This window comes from Takifugu flavidus, chromosome 3 (genome assembly GCF_003711565.1).
Source record: "Takifugu flavidus isolate HTHZ2018 chromosome 3, ASM371156v2, whole genome shotgun sequence".
Classification (NCBI taxonomy): domain Eukaryota; kingdom Metazoa; phylum Chordata; class Actinopteri; order Tetraodontiformes; family Tetraodontidae; genus Takifugu; species Takifugu flavidus.
The window spans coordinates 8,530,590-8,546,382 of NC_079522.1; the positions used below are offsets into that span (position 1 = coordinate 8,530,590).

At 44.0% G+C, this 15,793-nt stretch overlaps 1 protein-coding gene across 1 annotated transcript in view; it reads right to left on the reverse strand.

The window, feature by feature from the left end:
• Positions 1 to 92: 92 nt before the first annotated feature.
• The window catches only part of ache (acetylcholinesterase), a 16,637-nt gene continuing 936 nt past the window's right edge, over positions 93 to 15,793 (reverse strand). The window contains exons 2-9 of the mRNA XM_057027089.1: positions 8,818 to 9,328; positions 7,932 to 8,155; positions 7,597 to 7,857; positions 6,492 to 6,714; positions 6,153 to 6,377; positions 5,699 to 5,891; positions 5,374 to 5,552; positions 93 to 3,214 (exon numbers count right to left, since the gene is read on the reverse strand). Of these exons, the coding sequence (XP_056883069.1) occupies positions 3,093 to 3,214; positions 5,374 to 5,552; positions 5,699 to 5,891; positions 6,153 to 6,377; positions 6,492 to 6,714; positions 7,597 to 7,857; positions 7,932 to 8,155; positions 8,818 to 9,250 (1,860 nt within the window). The 5' untranslated portion in view covers positions 9,251 to 9,328 and the 3' untranslated portion in view covers positions 93 to 3,092. The remainder of the gene's footprint in view (positions 3,215 to 5,373; positions 5,553 to 5,698; positions 5,892 to 6,152; positions 6,378 to 6,491; positions 6,715 to 7,596; positions 7,858 to 7,931; positions 8,156 to 8,817; positions 9,329 to 15,793) is intronic.

Consider the following 15,793-nt stretch of genomic DNA (forward strand, 5'->3'; position numbering starts at 1 on the left):
ACTTTAAACTGTAACCGTGTGTTTCTGTGGTGCATGAATTTTCATGTACTGATCAGATGCTACTCACAGACACATTAAGAGGGGAGAGGAGGCAGAAGCAGCAAGAGGGTTTTTATTATTATTATTTCTGATGTTCTAGTTTATCCAAGTCAGCATTCATGATACACAGAGAAGCACTGAGAAGCTACAGACGCCTGGAACACTTATAGCAGGCCTATGAGTGACTGCAACCAGCAATGATGATGCAGAGGACCAACAAAACGAAATCAAAAACAAAATGTATGGCACTCATTTCGAACTTATGCTGAGACTCCTATTGCTCGATAATACAACCTCTACCATCATCATTGGTGTTTCATCACCTTATATTTTCACTGCATTAAAATATCAAATATATTCCTTTACTGGTGTATTTAGGGTATTGCTAACATAAAACATACATATCATTGCAGGTTATATATATATATATTACTTTAATATGTATTTAATAAGTATAAATTTGAAAGAAAATAACAGTCCAAGTTCAGCTGAATATACTGGGTACAGGGTAGACATCGGAACATGCAGGGATGTAGCTGGAGGACGCTTAAAGTGTTGCCTATGGTCTCCCACTGGATGGAACGCGCAAGGGTCGCCGTCGCTCACACAGGCAGCCACACATGCTTTCTTTTCTGCTTTTTTATTTATTTATTTTTTTAAACGATCCACTGTTAAATGATTCATTCGTATTCAGTAGTTAAAATGTGCTCAACTCAAGCCGCGTTGGGTCCGTGTGAGTGCATGAGCTGACGGAGGCAAAACATGCGTTCACTATTACCACTGTTATGATCTCCTGGATTAAAACTATATACAGGCAGTTTAACAAACACGGCCGCTAACAGTCTGGGCGCTGGAGACACGCTGAACCTCGGTTCAAGCTGGTTACGTAAATCACACGAGCGGGTGAATAATGTGGACTTTGGACAGCAGCACCGGCTCCCAGCAGCTGCTCTGCTCCCTTGGTTTGAGTTTCTGCAGTCGCTTTTATGCAACGGTGCAAAAAATAAATAAAGAAATCAATTCCTGCTCGGAAATGTGGGAGTCCCATTAACAGCAGGGAGGGCGTTTGCTGACTGAGCGGGCCTTTTTGTTATTGCTATAATTAACCGCGGACGTTTGCGCAATGTGTGCGACTTACAGGTGGCGTTAGAAGGTCGAGTCAAAAGTGTAGAAATGAGGACTTTACGGTGTGTTTGAAACTCGGATGATGAATTCTCAAGCATCCAAACCAGGGATGGGCAGCTCCAGTCCCCAAGGGATGGATTCAAGCCGCCGTGCGTCCAACCAGGTGGAGGATAGAAAACCCGGCTTGAGTCTGGTGCTCGAGGACCGGAGCTGCCCATCCCTGGTCTGCTAAATTTCACCTGGGTCTTTTTTCCTATATTTTCATCTCTTTTGCTTTTCTTTGCCCCTGGATCTGCTTCACTCCTGTTCCACCCGTCCTTTTCTCCTTGCCTTTACCTTTCTACCTCCATTTCCCATCTATCCACTTCGTCTTGTTGGCGAGCAGGCCAGGGGCTGAGCCAGCGCTCTGTCACATTATACTGCTGTGAGTGAATTACTGAGCCTCCATTAGACTAACAGGAAAGCAGGAAAGATGGAGAGAGAGAGAGAGAGAGAGAGAGAGAGACGGGCGGGGGTAAGAGGGGCAGTGATGGAGAGCGTGGGGGGTTGGGTCTGAGGTCAAGGAGATGGATGTGGAGAGACAGAGATGACAAAAGTTACATGAGGTGGAAGGAGAAGGACAAAAGAGGGATTTGAAGAGAGAAGGGCAGAAAATGGAGGGGTGGCAACAGATAGCAAAGAGAGGAGAGGCAATGAAGGATGAAGTGGTGGAGAAGAGAGGACAGGTCGGTGGGTGGAAGTTGATTAAAGAGGAGAAAGAGATTAAAGAAGCGCAGCAGAGGGAGAAAGAGAGAGCGAGAGAGGGCAGGAGGGGTGGGAGACTGGGAGCGAGGGCTACCATAAACAGTACGGAGGAGTGGAAGCGGTGGATGAGGAGATGGCTTCGATATGGGAGGGCTAAATAGGGAGAGGAAAAAAACGCTGCTAAAAATAAAGAAAAGAGAGGCTGAAATCTAAACGACAGATAGTCATCAGGAGTGAACAGAGGCGCGCGCACACACACGCACGCTCACAAACACACGCACGCGCACGCACGCACGATGCATAAACACGGACACTGCAGTCGCTCACATGGTCGGTGGCATATTTGTCATGGAAACCTCACGGTGTCTATTTACACTATGAACCAGCTCTGAATGCAAAAATTCTCATTTCTAAACACTTTCACTTCCTGTTTGTTTATGCAGCGACACAAACGGGGGCGCTTGGTGTGATTTCAGTGGGGAGGGGGACACGGTTACCAGAAATCTACGATAAAACTAAAGATCACAGCTCAGACAACAAAAAAACATCACAGAGTTGAAGTGGAAAGCCCATAAATCATTCACAAATCCACCGGGATGGATGTAGCTTATGGCTGTACTGTTGGAAAAAAAAGAAAATCACGGAGCAAACTTAAGCAAAACACGACTGTTACGGCTACATAGTGGTTGTAGTTGTAGTAAACAAAAATATATATTAACAAGATAAAAAAAAATAATCCTGATATGTCAGAAAGATGAAAAAAAAGTTTTCAACAGTCACAGAGTGACAAGAAAACTAGCAGTGGTTGTGAAGTGACTGTCCAGTTTAGATTAAGGTTACTGTGTGTAGGACACACACACCCACCCACACACACCCTCACACACACCCTCACACACACAGATGCACGCAGGCAGGAGGTAACGGTAACGATTACTCATTTCCCTCCCTTGATGACAAATTCCCACCATAGCCCCCACGGAATCAAAACATACAAACTGAGAAAAGAAACACAAATAAATAGTACAAAAAATATAAATAAAGTCTTTCAGTGGCTGTTTTTGTATACTGTAAAAGAAGAAACGGTTTTGAAGAGGTGAATGTTAAGCCGACTTCACTCAGGGGCTATAGAGAAAAAGGGCCATATCTATACGTCTCCCCGCTCCTCCAGCTTCGTGGGGGGGCGCTCAGAGGTCGGTGCAGCGCTCCTGTTTGCTGTAGTGGTCGAACTGGCTCTTCCAGTGCATCATGTAGGAGGACCAGCGGTGGAACTCCACCTTCCACTGGCGCTCTGCCTCATCGATGTTGTCTGGAGGAAGCGGAGGGGAAAACATTGGTGGGCAGCTCCAAGGCTCGTTTGCCTCCCGACACTAACGTGACGTCAACACAACTTTCAACACAAACCCCTTTGTCCTATTAGAACAGAAGTACAGAGCGACATACAAAAGACAACACAGGTCCAGGAAACCGTCATACAGCTGCTTTTGGGCGAGAGGCTTGGCCTTGATTTGTCCCTTTTCACTTAAATGCAGCATCACGAGGAAGAAGAGATGAAAGGATTTTTTACATGATGATGTTTCTACATTCGATGGTGCTGCAGTAGTTCATGTACCTCAGTCAGGACTGTCTGTGTAAATAGTATGACGTGTTTTTCCCTGCTGGTTAGCTCGCCTCTATTTGCTCCGTCGCTGCCCTCGTTTGTTGTCTCTATTCCCAAACTTGAAAGGAAGACGCACACGGGAATTTCTTTCTTCTTTTGTGCACCGGCAAGGGGGCATGCAGGGTGCGCTACAATAATCAGGTGATTAAATGCATGAAATGAGCTATAAATGGGTTATTTACACTACAGAAACATGGAAACCAAAGGAAATTTTTTCCAAAATAGAGGAAAATTTCTTTTACTCCAGGGGACAGCTGTTAAAAAAAGGACGGGTGGCAACTCTGAGCTCGGTACGCTCAAAACAAGTTGCTAGCTGATTGTTACTATTTCATCTATTCCCTGAACACATGACTTTGGGATAAAAGAGAGGAAGAACCCATCCTGAAGAGGGAAGAACAGGCAAACTACACACAGAAAACCCTGTGGTCCCCAGGAGATTAGCACCCAGAACCTTTCTACTGTGAGGCCACAGGTCAGGTATTTAGTTAGCTAAAAATAAAGTCAAAATGGGAGATTTTTTACACTTAAATCCTTTTTAGGAAAAACATTCCTTTAACACTTAGACCCAGCTAAGTCTTAACTTGGCTCCTCCATAGACTCAAGTGACCTAGTTAAAGTCAAGTCAGTAAGCACAAAAATAAACAAATAGACAGTGATGTGAAAATAAGGAAGCCACTAATCCAAAGCATAAATCTTTCCAGAGGAACTTGAGCACACTGCCAGAAGGGTGGAATTCCCTGAAGCAAAGCCTCAAAGTACCATTTTCAATTAAATGTGTAGACTAAATAGATTGTTGGCAAACTGAAATGCTGAGGTGACCAAAGGTGACAGCTGTATGTAACTGCCTGGCACTGCTGTATACTTAATATATCATATATATATGATATATATTATACTGTTTATATCAGCTAGCTAGCACATTTGCATTTTAATGTCATTAATTGGTAACATTTTGCTTAATTATTCCAGGGCTATCAGGAGATTTGTGACCACAGATGACAGAATGCAGAGTTCAATTTCAAAGGCAGGATTCCCCCCCCCCACCCCGATCCACCATTTTTCAAGAAGAAGAAGAAGAAGAAAAAAAGTTCTCTCCTGATTTCGAGGCGGCGCCATTAAACTGCGGTGCACTGTGATGATGTCACACTGCAAGCGGAGCATGAGGATGCTTCAGCCTCTGCACCCAGCGGGAGAGGAGCAACCAGCAAGTGGAGGATTAAATCCTCTCCAAAAAGCAGAGGATGTGAGGCGTTTATGGTACCATCAGGACCATTACCCATCTGTTAAAGTCATCCTCTTTTCAACTTTGAACTGAAGCCACTGGGTTCATCATCCGAGCCTGATGGACCCGCCCCATGCTGACCGGCTGCACAGGTGCTCTTTTCATGAAATCCTGTCTCTGTTTCTCTGTAAACAGACCCAGGCAGTTGTGTTTTAACCTCCCTTCTCTCTTCTACTGCCCTCTCCCGACCATAACCTTATCTTGACCTCCACTCTTCTCTCGCTGCTATTTCTTGGATTCAGAACTGAGAAATTGGGCACCTGAAAGTCCTCTCTGCCTTCTTATAGCCTTTTTCTGCTTTGTGTGTCAATAATTCTCCTTTTCAGCTTGCTAGGCAGCCACTAAGATGGCTGCTGATTGTTAGGAAATAAAAATAATGCTCTGATATTGCTTCAAACCTTGAAAGGAGGGTCACGCTCTTCCACTTGTTCCACCCTTCCTATCAACAGTAATGTTGCGTGGCCCCAGACAGTTTATTGACTGGTCGGCATTATACAGACTCACACTCTGTTAAACATCGTTTCACCTGTGATGTTGAGGAGACGTGGCAGAAAGCGATCCCAGAAAGCGCACATCTGGTTCCTCAGACCTCTGTGGACCTTCAGACTTTCGGTATTGAGTACGACGTGTTTCTGCTCACTGAGGGTGAAGAGTGGCCAGCGTTTTTTGCTGTCACCCTGCCCTTCGTGGTTGACGTTGGGGTTACTGAAGAAGAAGGTTTAAAGCTTAGGTTAGCGTTAAAGAGGGGCACGGCTGCGTTTCCAAACACCAGGATTTGCAGCCTGCAGCGCGGAAAAAGCAGAGTCATCGCCGGGATGGTGACACATCAGAGTCTTTCTACATGGTCTCACCCAGTTCGTGCGAAGTTAGCCCAATATTTCATCATGCGGCGGCTCAGTTTCTCCTCCTCTTGGGTGTAATTCAGTCTCTTCTCCAATGGCAGACCGAAGACAAATTCGATCTCATAGCCATGGATGACGCCCATCCACTCTGGCCACGCTATGTTTGACGCTCGGTGGTCAAAGAGGTAGACGTACACACCTCCTTGAAGAACGATGCCAGAAGAAGAAGAGGGGTTTGGGATGTGTGTCTCACACAAAAACAGCATTGACATTTGGCTTGCGTCCACCGTACACAGCTGATAGCAGAGATGTTTAACATAGCCACAGTAACAACTGACTAAAGATAACAGAGCTCACCTGGAGAGTGAACTGGATAAAAAGATGGTCTTCCATAGAGGACAGTGAGTTCAGGTTTAATCCTATTTTTGTTTTGGTTTTTTTTTTTGCTAAATCCAACTCTTACCCTGTGAATTGACTCCACTGTTCAGCATGCCGGAGCTGGCTCCCAGGTGTTGGGCATAGGAACGAGCAAAGTAGGCCAGGGGGCATATAACGTTATGGTCACCCACGATGTCGTCCAAAGCATCACGGTTCTTCTTCCCATTATTCTCATCCAACCAGTCAGTATACTGTAACACCACAGCCTCCAGGCCAATATCGTTGGCATGAGGTACGCTCACCTTAACACCTGAAGGCAAAAAGGATTGGGATTTTCTTCACATGTTTAGGTGTAAAAACATGACATCAACATAGTTTTGCGGTCAAAACACCAGAAATTCTACACTAATGAGCTGGACATCACCTTCCAGGAAGTCTTCTCTAGAGATGAGACTTTCGTTGTCCTTGCTAAAGCCCGGAGCTCCATACAGCAGGAAGTAGGTGCCTTCATCCTGATTGAACCCGAGCAAGAGCTGAGTGTCTTTAAAGCTACCCGAGCTTATCATAGCCTGAGGACTGTCCGGCAGAACATCTCCATCCACAACGGGGACGAATGGAAACCTGAAGATGGATGCCCATGGCAGGACCTGCTCAAAAGAGGACAACCAGCTCACATGTAGCAGAGTTGAACTGGGAGATGGGAAAAAGTCAAACACAACTCTCATCCAACAGAAAAGTGAAAATAAAGATCAATACAACTGACTCCAAACATTCTCCATGTCAACACTATCGTGACACACAGGCAGAGTTTCTGCTTGCAAACACACACAGCAGCCACTCCAACACCCACACTCAGGGACAAGTTCAAGCCTCCAGTCAACCCAATGTGCTTGTGTTTGTACTGGGGAGAGACTGGAAGAGCATGGAAAGGACTCCAGCCTGGAATGGAACAAAGGACCTACATGCTATGAGGTGACCATGCTAACACTGCTTTGCTCTGCAACCCTGTATGTACATGTACAAATGTATATAACCAACATTAACCCTTTAAATGTTCCCCCAAAGTGTTGCAAATAGCCAAAAGTGGAAACAGTCAGTGGGCGGCAGAGGTGGTGCAGTTGTGAGCCCTGTCCCCTCAAAGCAAGGGGTCCAGGTTTGGATCCTCTGGGAACCAGAGGCTGTGTTGTGCACGTTGTACGCACCCTGTGTACCCTGTTTCTTGCCCAAAGGCAGCTAGCATAGGCTCCCCTGACCCCATAAGGGAACATGGATGGAAATACTCAATAAAATACTCAAGTACAGGACCTTATAATAGTATCCAAATAGTGGTAGCACTTTGTTGTCCACAGTGGTTTATTCCTACCGTGGCCCAAAACCATGCACATTAAGCTGATTAAAGACTCTAAACTGCTCCCAGGTGTAAGTATTTCACCAGTGCTGCTCACAGCTCACACCCCAAAAGAGACTGACTCACAGATTCTATGCCAGGGGCAATGCGCATAAATTAGAAGGCTGATATTCTGGGTTACCTTGAACTCTTGGTTGAGGAGCTCGTCTGGTCTTTTACTGCGCAGACAGTCCACAAGCTCAGTGTCATTTACTACGTTACAGCCTACAAGGTTGGCCAGCATCATTGCCCGCCTCCGCGCTTCGGCTGGCGTGACCGATGCCCAGGGAGAGTTGGGGACCCCGCTCTGGAGAATGGCCCTGGTGAAGGTGGGCCGGCTACCTGGAGACAGGAGGTGGAATCCTACTGAAGCAGCACCGGCACTCTCCCCAAATATAGTCACCTGTGTCAGAAAGAGCAAATCCATCAAAATCAGCCGATATCCCTTCCTTTTGGAAAAACGGGAATAAAACTGACCTGTTTGGGATTCCCGCCGAAGAAGTGAATATTGTCCTGTACCCACTGGAGGCCCAGCCGCTGGTCCAGCAGACCCGCATTTCCCGGGGCCTCAGCGGAGCCGTGTAAAGCGAGGAACCCGAAAGCACCAATGCGGTAGTTCACAGAAACCACAATGATGGACTCGCTATGAGCGAGGTAACGGCCATCGTAGACGTCCAGCGACGAAGACCCGCTGTAAAACCCTGCAAAGATTGCATCCGCTGATCTGACATTTCTCATCAGGGTAGCTAAGAAATAAAAATGCATCATTTTGAAGAGCATTATTTGGTTCCAGTAGAAAGATGAGCCTTCACAGACAGTGTGGAACTACTTCTCACGGGGTTGTTTAATGCTCGCGAGCGCGATCGACTGTACCACACTCACACACGACCTTTCCAACCCTGCCACGGTCTGGCACAGCACCCTTGCACCCACACGAGCCGACCTGGCTCCCTACTGTCTTTTAGCGGAGTGGCATTAACAGCGTAATCGAAGTGCTTTATAGCTGCTGTTGTACGTAGTGTTGGTGTCCTCTCTGTAAGGACGAGTCGTGTCTAACCTACTTACACTATGACTCATCCAGTGTGTTTACACAGACTACAGTATCCTGCTTATGCTCATTTTCAAGATACTGCGTTTATGTGAACACAAAGAAACTTGGTGTTTCATATCCCTGCTTACATTACAAACGCCAGCATCCTGGTTTCTGACGTTCCTGAATGACAGGAACTGCAGCAATTCCGACATCTGTCAAAATGAGACTACCGTGGCTTCTTCGGGTGTTGACACTTTTAAACGTTTCGCACCGCTAAGAGTTCTCCAGGTAGCAAAACCGGATTACTGTGAATCAGAAGTGATTAAATACCTCCACCGTAGATCCACACCATGACAGTAAGATTGTGAGATCTTGGTGACGAGGGCACCCACACATTGAGGTACAGGCAGTCTTCACTCATTTCCCTGTTAGGGTTCCACATCTCACTGCCCTGGAAGCCGGGAAAGGAAGTATCAACCACCTGGTAGCAGGCGTTGGGGTAGGCGTTGGCCTCGTACAGTCCCGACCACTGACGCTTTGGTTCAGGATGACGGAATCGGCGCTTCCCTACTGGTGGTTCAGCAAAAGGGATGCCCAGAAAAGCGGTAACATAGCTGCGGTCAGACACTGGCAGATGAACACCACGGACACGGCCTGCGAGTGTCTGAACATAGAGGTCTGTCTCGGTCTGGCAGGAGCAGTCGGGGATAAAGAGGGGCAGGAGGAAGAGTGAAGAGAAAAAGACGAGGATGGAGGTCAGCATGGTGGTGAAGATGGTCCGTGTGGTTCAGATTCCCTCTCTTCTCTGGGAGGGCAGGTTCTGCTCTGCTTCTCCTCAGAACTACAGAGAAAGAGAGAGAGAGAGAGAGAGAGAGAGAGTAATGTGATTTCAATAAAGGCGAGTGATGGACAACAGGCTAAAATAGGAAAGAAGAAATCGCATGAGGAATGAAATGACAGTATAGTGAAGGTCAGGAAGTATAATCAAGGCACAATAAGAGTAAGTCAGACATTTATAATTAACAATGTTCTTTTAACCCCACATTAACATTTAATCTTTGTAGTATCATGTTTTCAAGCACAGCATTTTTCCATTGAGAGGTTAGCTGTGGTCACACACAAAAATGAAACACCTTCACAAAAACAACACTAATTATTAGAGTAATGCTGTAAAATGCCTGAAATATTGACAGCAATTGTGTTTGTGACAAATTTATATATAAGTATTTAAAAGAGTGCTCCTAATTCGATCATGAAACAGAGAGGAAATCAGACTGACTTCATAATAAACACATCCAGGACTCAGGACTCCCAGGATGAGAATAAAAAAAGGTTCATTAAATATTCATCAATACACCAAACCGAGTCCTTCTGTTCTGCAGAGAAACACGTCAGCATCTGATTAAAATCGCAGGGTGCATATCAATGCAAAGACGCTGTAGATTAACTGCTTACGTGACTCCAACCCCTGCTGACTAAAGTGGTCAATACAAACGCTGTGTTGTATATTCATATACGAGTCAACTGTTGGTAAAATAATTAGCACTGGGCTGGCTGACAAATCCAGGTTGAGTTTCTAGAGGGCAACAAGCAGATGTCAGTGTGGGTTGTTCGGATGAAAAGCGCAGCGCTCTGATGTCCTTGCACCTCATAAAAGTCATTAAAAAAACACCAGCTCGCTCCCTTTTTGTCCTTGGCACAACTAAAGGCTGATGATGACAATCAACACGGATAAAATTCCATACACGTGTTCGGCTCATTGCACCACAAATGTTACCAATGAATTAGTATAATCTAATTTATTTATTTGAATACTTTGCAAATTCTATGTAGCATCCTAAACACTAAAGCACGGCGTGAAAACATTTTTGGTGCATCAACTTTAACATTGCTTCTTCACAACGCTGTCAAAATGGAAAAGTCAACATGATCGTTTGAATGTAAAGGACAGGAAAGTGTACCTAAAATAGATGCTCTACAACAGTGGCAGTGCTCATAAATAGTATCAATACACACGTGCATGCACGCAGCCATCTTTACAAGGCCTTTAAAAAGAATTCCATTCATTTACTAGTCATGTACTGTACTTCTATAACGTGTCGCAAACTCTTATCCTATCCTCGACCAGTTTACACTTGCATGCATTACATTAACAAAATAAAATCCTATCTTCCATTTAAAGCAAAAGACTGTCCAGAAATATAAGCCCCACAATTAACCTACGGTACAAATAGTGTCAGACTTTCACAAGTTGTAACCCCACATACATAGGAAAACACACACACACACACCTGCCCCTATCCCTTAGAGAACCTCTGACTTAATCCTGTCTCTATGACAACCATACATTACAAAATATAAACAACAGCTCCGACCTGACAGGTGGAGAACAACTGTCTGCAGACACTGTCGCACATTTATCCACAAACACAAAATGAGACGTGACATGGTGTTAGCAGAGTGGCGACAAACGCTTGTGTTGACAGATAATAAATCACTAGGACAAAATAAATAATGGGACCTTAAATTAATCCAGTAGATTTCATAGGGACAATTCAAGCTAATCAGAAACAAATGGCAATAATATCTTCTTGTTGATTTTGGAAGACGGGACCTGCAACCCTTCCGTGGTCTTCCTCGGGGTTTCCTCCCAGCTGGACATGCCCGGAACTCCTCCCGGGGGAGATACCATCTCAGCCTGCTCCTCTTGGCGTGAAGAAGTGGCTGACCACTTGGACATCTGAGCTCCCGCTGTCTAGGGCTGATCCCAGCCACCCTCAGAGGAAAACTCAGTTTAAATGCTTTTGTCTGCAATCTTATTTTATTTGGTCGATATGCTTAAAGTGCTGTTCTCCCAATAGCCTAAACCTTGAGACGGCTGGTAAACCAGCATTTTACCCACTTCTAAAACAGTTAGCATGTGAGCTCAACATATAAAGCAGCCAGGTCTTTTCTTTCAGTTTAGCGCTTCCTTTGTGTTGCAAATATTCAGATGTTACTTGAATTGCAGGAACACCTGGACAATCATCTACTGCTGTTTATAAAATATTAACCCGATGGCCAAAGCATAAAAAATCTTATCTGCTCTGGAAACGTGGTGAAAAACACCTTGTGCATCTAGCTGGTATAATATGGTAACATAATACAAAAACAGTTAGTTGCGTATCCTTAACAATTTGTTGTTACATTACGAAGAAAAACAGTCAGGCTATTTTATTTATTTGCACAAATATTTGTAAATTTTGTAATTTTGGACAGCATATCTTTTTTATACTTTAAATAAAACACATGCACACTGTCCGGTACCTTCCACGTAGGCTCCAAGGAAGCCTACATAAACCTTTGTGAACCTGCCAGCTCCCCCAAAAGACAACAGAGTGTTCCAACCAATCAGAAGGCAGGACCGGGGTTCTGCACCAATTACGTTTCAAGCTGGGGAAGGGGCGGGGCCAGAGGACTGATGCAGTGAGAAGGATGTATTTTTTCGCTGATACAACAATGAAACACAACTAACAATGGATGGGTATTAATGTGATTGGCCTAATAAAAGTACATCTGACAGGCTAAGAAGTTCCTGAACAGTACTAAGACAAAATCATTTGACAGATGCACGGAAAAACACTCACAGCCCCAATGCCGCAAACATGGGAAAGAAGGTGATAAGCAATAACTTGCTAACCCTTTAGCAATTTAAAAGAACACTCTAGTTATTGAACTTATTTTGCTTAATGATAAATTGTTATCATGTGTGTTATCATTGTACCTGGAGGAGCCTTTGAATCAGACATTAAAATGGTTGATATATTCCATTTCTATGACAACAATGAACTTAACATTTCCTGATAAATGTGCAAAATCTTGGGAAGAACAATATGCTCTTATTTCTGCAGCTAAATAAAATAGCAGTCCTTGAATAAATGTGCCAAACACATCGAATTTTCAAAAACAAATGCAAGATTAATTTCTGACGTGACTCTATGAAACCAACTCAAAATTTTCTCTGAGCTGATCATGACAACAGTCCGATCCCTTAAAAGGATTATTTAGGAAAGGCTGGGATATACAGTAGATCAATGCGAAACGGCCTGAGGAGATAGGACTCCAGTTGGTGAGGAAATGAGAGAGGAGGTTAAAAGGAGACAGCGGAGGGGACGGAGACTGGGCGGAGAAAAGTGTGTCACTTCTCAAATTAGACTAAGGAATTTGTGATGAAGTTCACAGGAGGATTGGTTTCATTGGGGGTGGGTGGAAAATCACGTGTGGCTCAAGATAAAATACTGGAAAGAGGAGGAGGAGGCAGATATCCATATTTATAAATACAGTAAGGTTATGACAATATATTAGGCAATGGAAATAAGCACTTTCATACAAAGACATGGTTTAATAAACATGTCACAAATATCTCAGATACACAGAGCAAAAACTGGTTATAGTAAACACAACTGGTAAGGTCACAATAATGATAGAAAAAAATCTAGAGGTTCACACGCTTGTATATGTTTATGCACACTTACATAAATGGCAGTGCATATATGTGTGTGTGTGTGTGTGTGTGTGTGTGTACCCACGTATGTATGCATAGATATACACAACATATTTTTTAAACAAAAACTACAAATCATCCGGCTTTGTTAAGCAGAAAGTGATACATTTAGTATTTTTAATTAACAGATTATCTGCCCTCTACTGGACTCAATGAGTACTACAATGTGCACTAAGAATGCCAAATTATAATAAAACTCAATAATCCTAAAGGTCATCTTGCAAAACTACTCAACTTAAGGGACGTTTATTTACAATGGTTTTAAACAAAATCTAAATACATAGCTTAGCCAGAAGGCAACTGAGCCTTGCTAAAAACAATAGTGTATGGCTTGGGGAGCATGACGGGGGGGGGGGGGGGGGGGCTCAGGCCTGGGCGGATCACCAGATTATCGTTCCACTGATGGCTCATGACATGTGGCAGAACCTGCCTATTTATCAAAATCCATGTGATTGAATGTCCCCCGGGACACCCTCTATGTCCAGACCATAGAGGACAAGCCAATCTTTGGATTTTATGATAATAAAAATTGGTTTTATCATTGTAGTTAATCAGCGCATGTTTTATAATACACCGCTGTAGTGATTTATGCTTAAAAGAAAAAGGTAAATAAATACAAAATATCCAATGGGAAAGCAACCAAAATATGTACAACAGTGAAATATCATCTGACAGAGTTGTAAAACCGCCCATACTGCTTTTGCTCCTCTATGGTTACACAGCCAGATCAGGTGTACCTGACTGTCCAAGTCAAATACTCGTCATCACAATATTTTACCTTGTCAGTGGACCAAACAGCTTAATTACCAAGCGTTCCTCCGGGTCTACATTCTTGCAATTGTTAAGGCTGACATGCACAGACCAGAATATATTCATCCATTGCTTTGAGGAACTGCAGCACAACAAGTAGGGATGTGTTTGGAGGCGTGGAAAGCACACACTTACTAGTTAAAATGGTATTTGATGGGTAAATAAACCTTTGCGCTGATGAAGCAATGTGCATTTGCTAGAACTACAGATAGTAGACACAACAAATGGGTCTGTGCACAGGATTAAAACTGTGACAGCATGATAAAGGTTGTATCAGGAAATCTTTGCACCTCCAGGAGATCTTTCCTCACAAACTGTCAGCAGCCTGTCTCATGAGAGGACAGTGAAAGACTGTGGTCAGTGTTGGACACCTACGCTCCATACAAGCCTGAGAAACCTAGATAAACCCCTGTGAACCTACCTGTTCCCCAAAACCACAACAAAGCGTTCCAACCAATCAGTGGGCAGGACTGGGGATCTGCACCAATTACGTTTCAAGATGGTCAAGGGGGCGGGGCCAGACGGCTCGTTGGGGTTATACTTTCAACAGGAGTGACGACATATGGCTCAGAATTTATCCAATTCTCTTGTGTATGCATGCTGCTGTAGCTTTTGTCCCTAAAAACACAATAAAAACAGTCACACGTGACAATATTCATTATATCTAGAAAAATATCTGACTTTCTTGTCACAGTGCACACGCTCCAGTTGCTGTTCCAAAAACCCATCTGCTGATGATCCAATTATAATTTTGTTTCATTCCTCAGTGCCAAGAGAGCTGCAGCAGAAAAGAGCCCCCTAATTCACCTTCACAGTACCAGGTCCATCTTGTCTCCAGCAAATATTTAATTATCTAATTGCTAATCAATGTCTTTGTGACATGACAATGGCAGCAACCTCCTGCAGTCTTAAGAATGTTGCACTACAGGTCTTTTAACTTTGAGAGACGGAAAGTTGCTTTTAATCTGTGTCCACTAAACAAAGAGCAGCGTGGGTCCGCTACCATGTTATGAGTCGAACCCATGCTGAGAGGTTCTGAGGAAAGCGCAACTATATCACCTTCATCTTGCCATTGAAAAAAAAGCAAAAGATTAAAAAAAATACAAAATTAAAATGTATCTTTATTTTTACATCTGTAAAAATTGTCTCCAGGCGCTTTACGGAAACCCTTAGAATGCTCCAACATGCAGGAAAAAGTCCCTTTTAACAGGAAGAAACCTTGAGCCGGACCCTCCAGCTGATGTCTGACCGGGTAAAGACAGACACAAACAGCCTTCTTAGCCATCTTTCCATTAGAAAAGCTGTTATTGCCCAATCTGAGCTGGTCCCAGACTGAGACACGAGGAAGGGGAAGACGTGCAAGAATTAAATATCATTGGGCCAAATGGTTTATGCGCACAGTTGCTTTAATCCTTCAAACCAAAGCGGAGCCACACCCATGAGTCTTAAACCACAACGAAAAAAAATGAGGCCATAAAATTAAACAGCGGCGTTGGCACTCGCTCCGAGTGGCGTGCAGATGAGGACTAAGCCTCATACAATCCCCAGCAGTGAAGGAAGAACTGGTCGTTATGTAATACGCAATGCTGTTGGAGCAACTGTTGTGAGGCTTGGTGTGTGTGTGTGTGTGTGAGAGAGAGAGACAGAGAGAGAGAAACAGACAGGCAGGCAGGCAGAGAGACAGACGCACAGACACAGTCCAAGAGAAACCAGACAGCCTAAGACTTCAGAACCTCCCATCCTAGACGAAAAAGATTACAGATGTTGAATTGTTGCTATCACAGTAACGCCGATATTGGCATTATTTATGTCCTGTTTTTAATTTATTTACGCATTTTTGATGCTCCTTCCTGCAGAAAGTGCTCCAAAAGTTCATCCCCCCGCCAAGTTTTCCAATAGATAGATAGATAGATAGATAGATAGATAGATAGATAGATAGATAGATAGATAGAT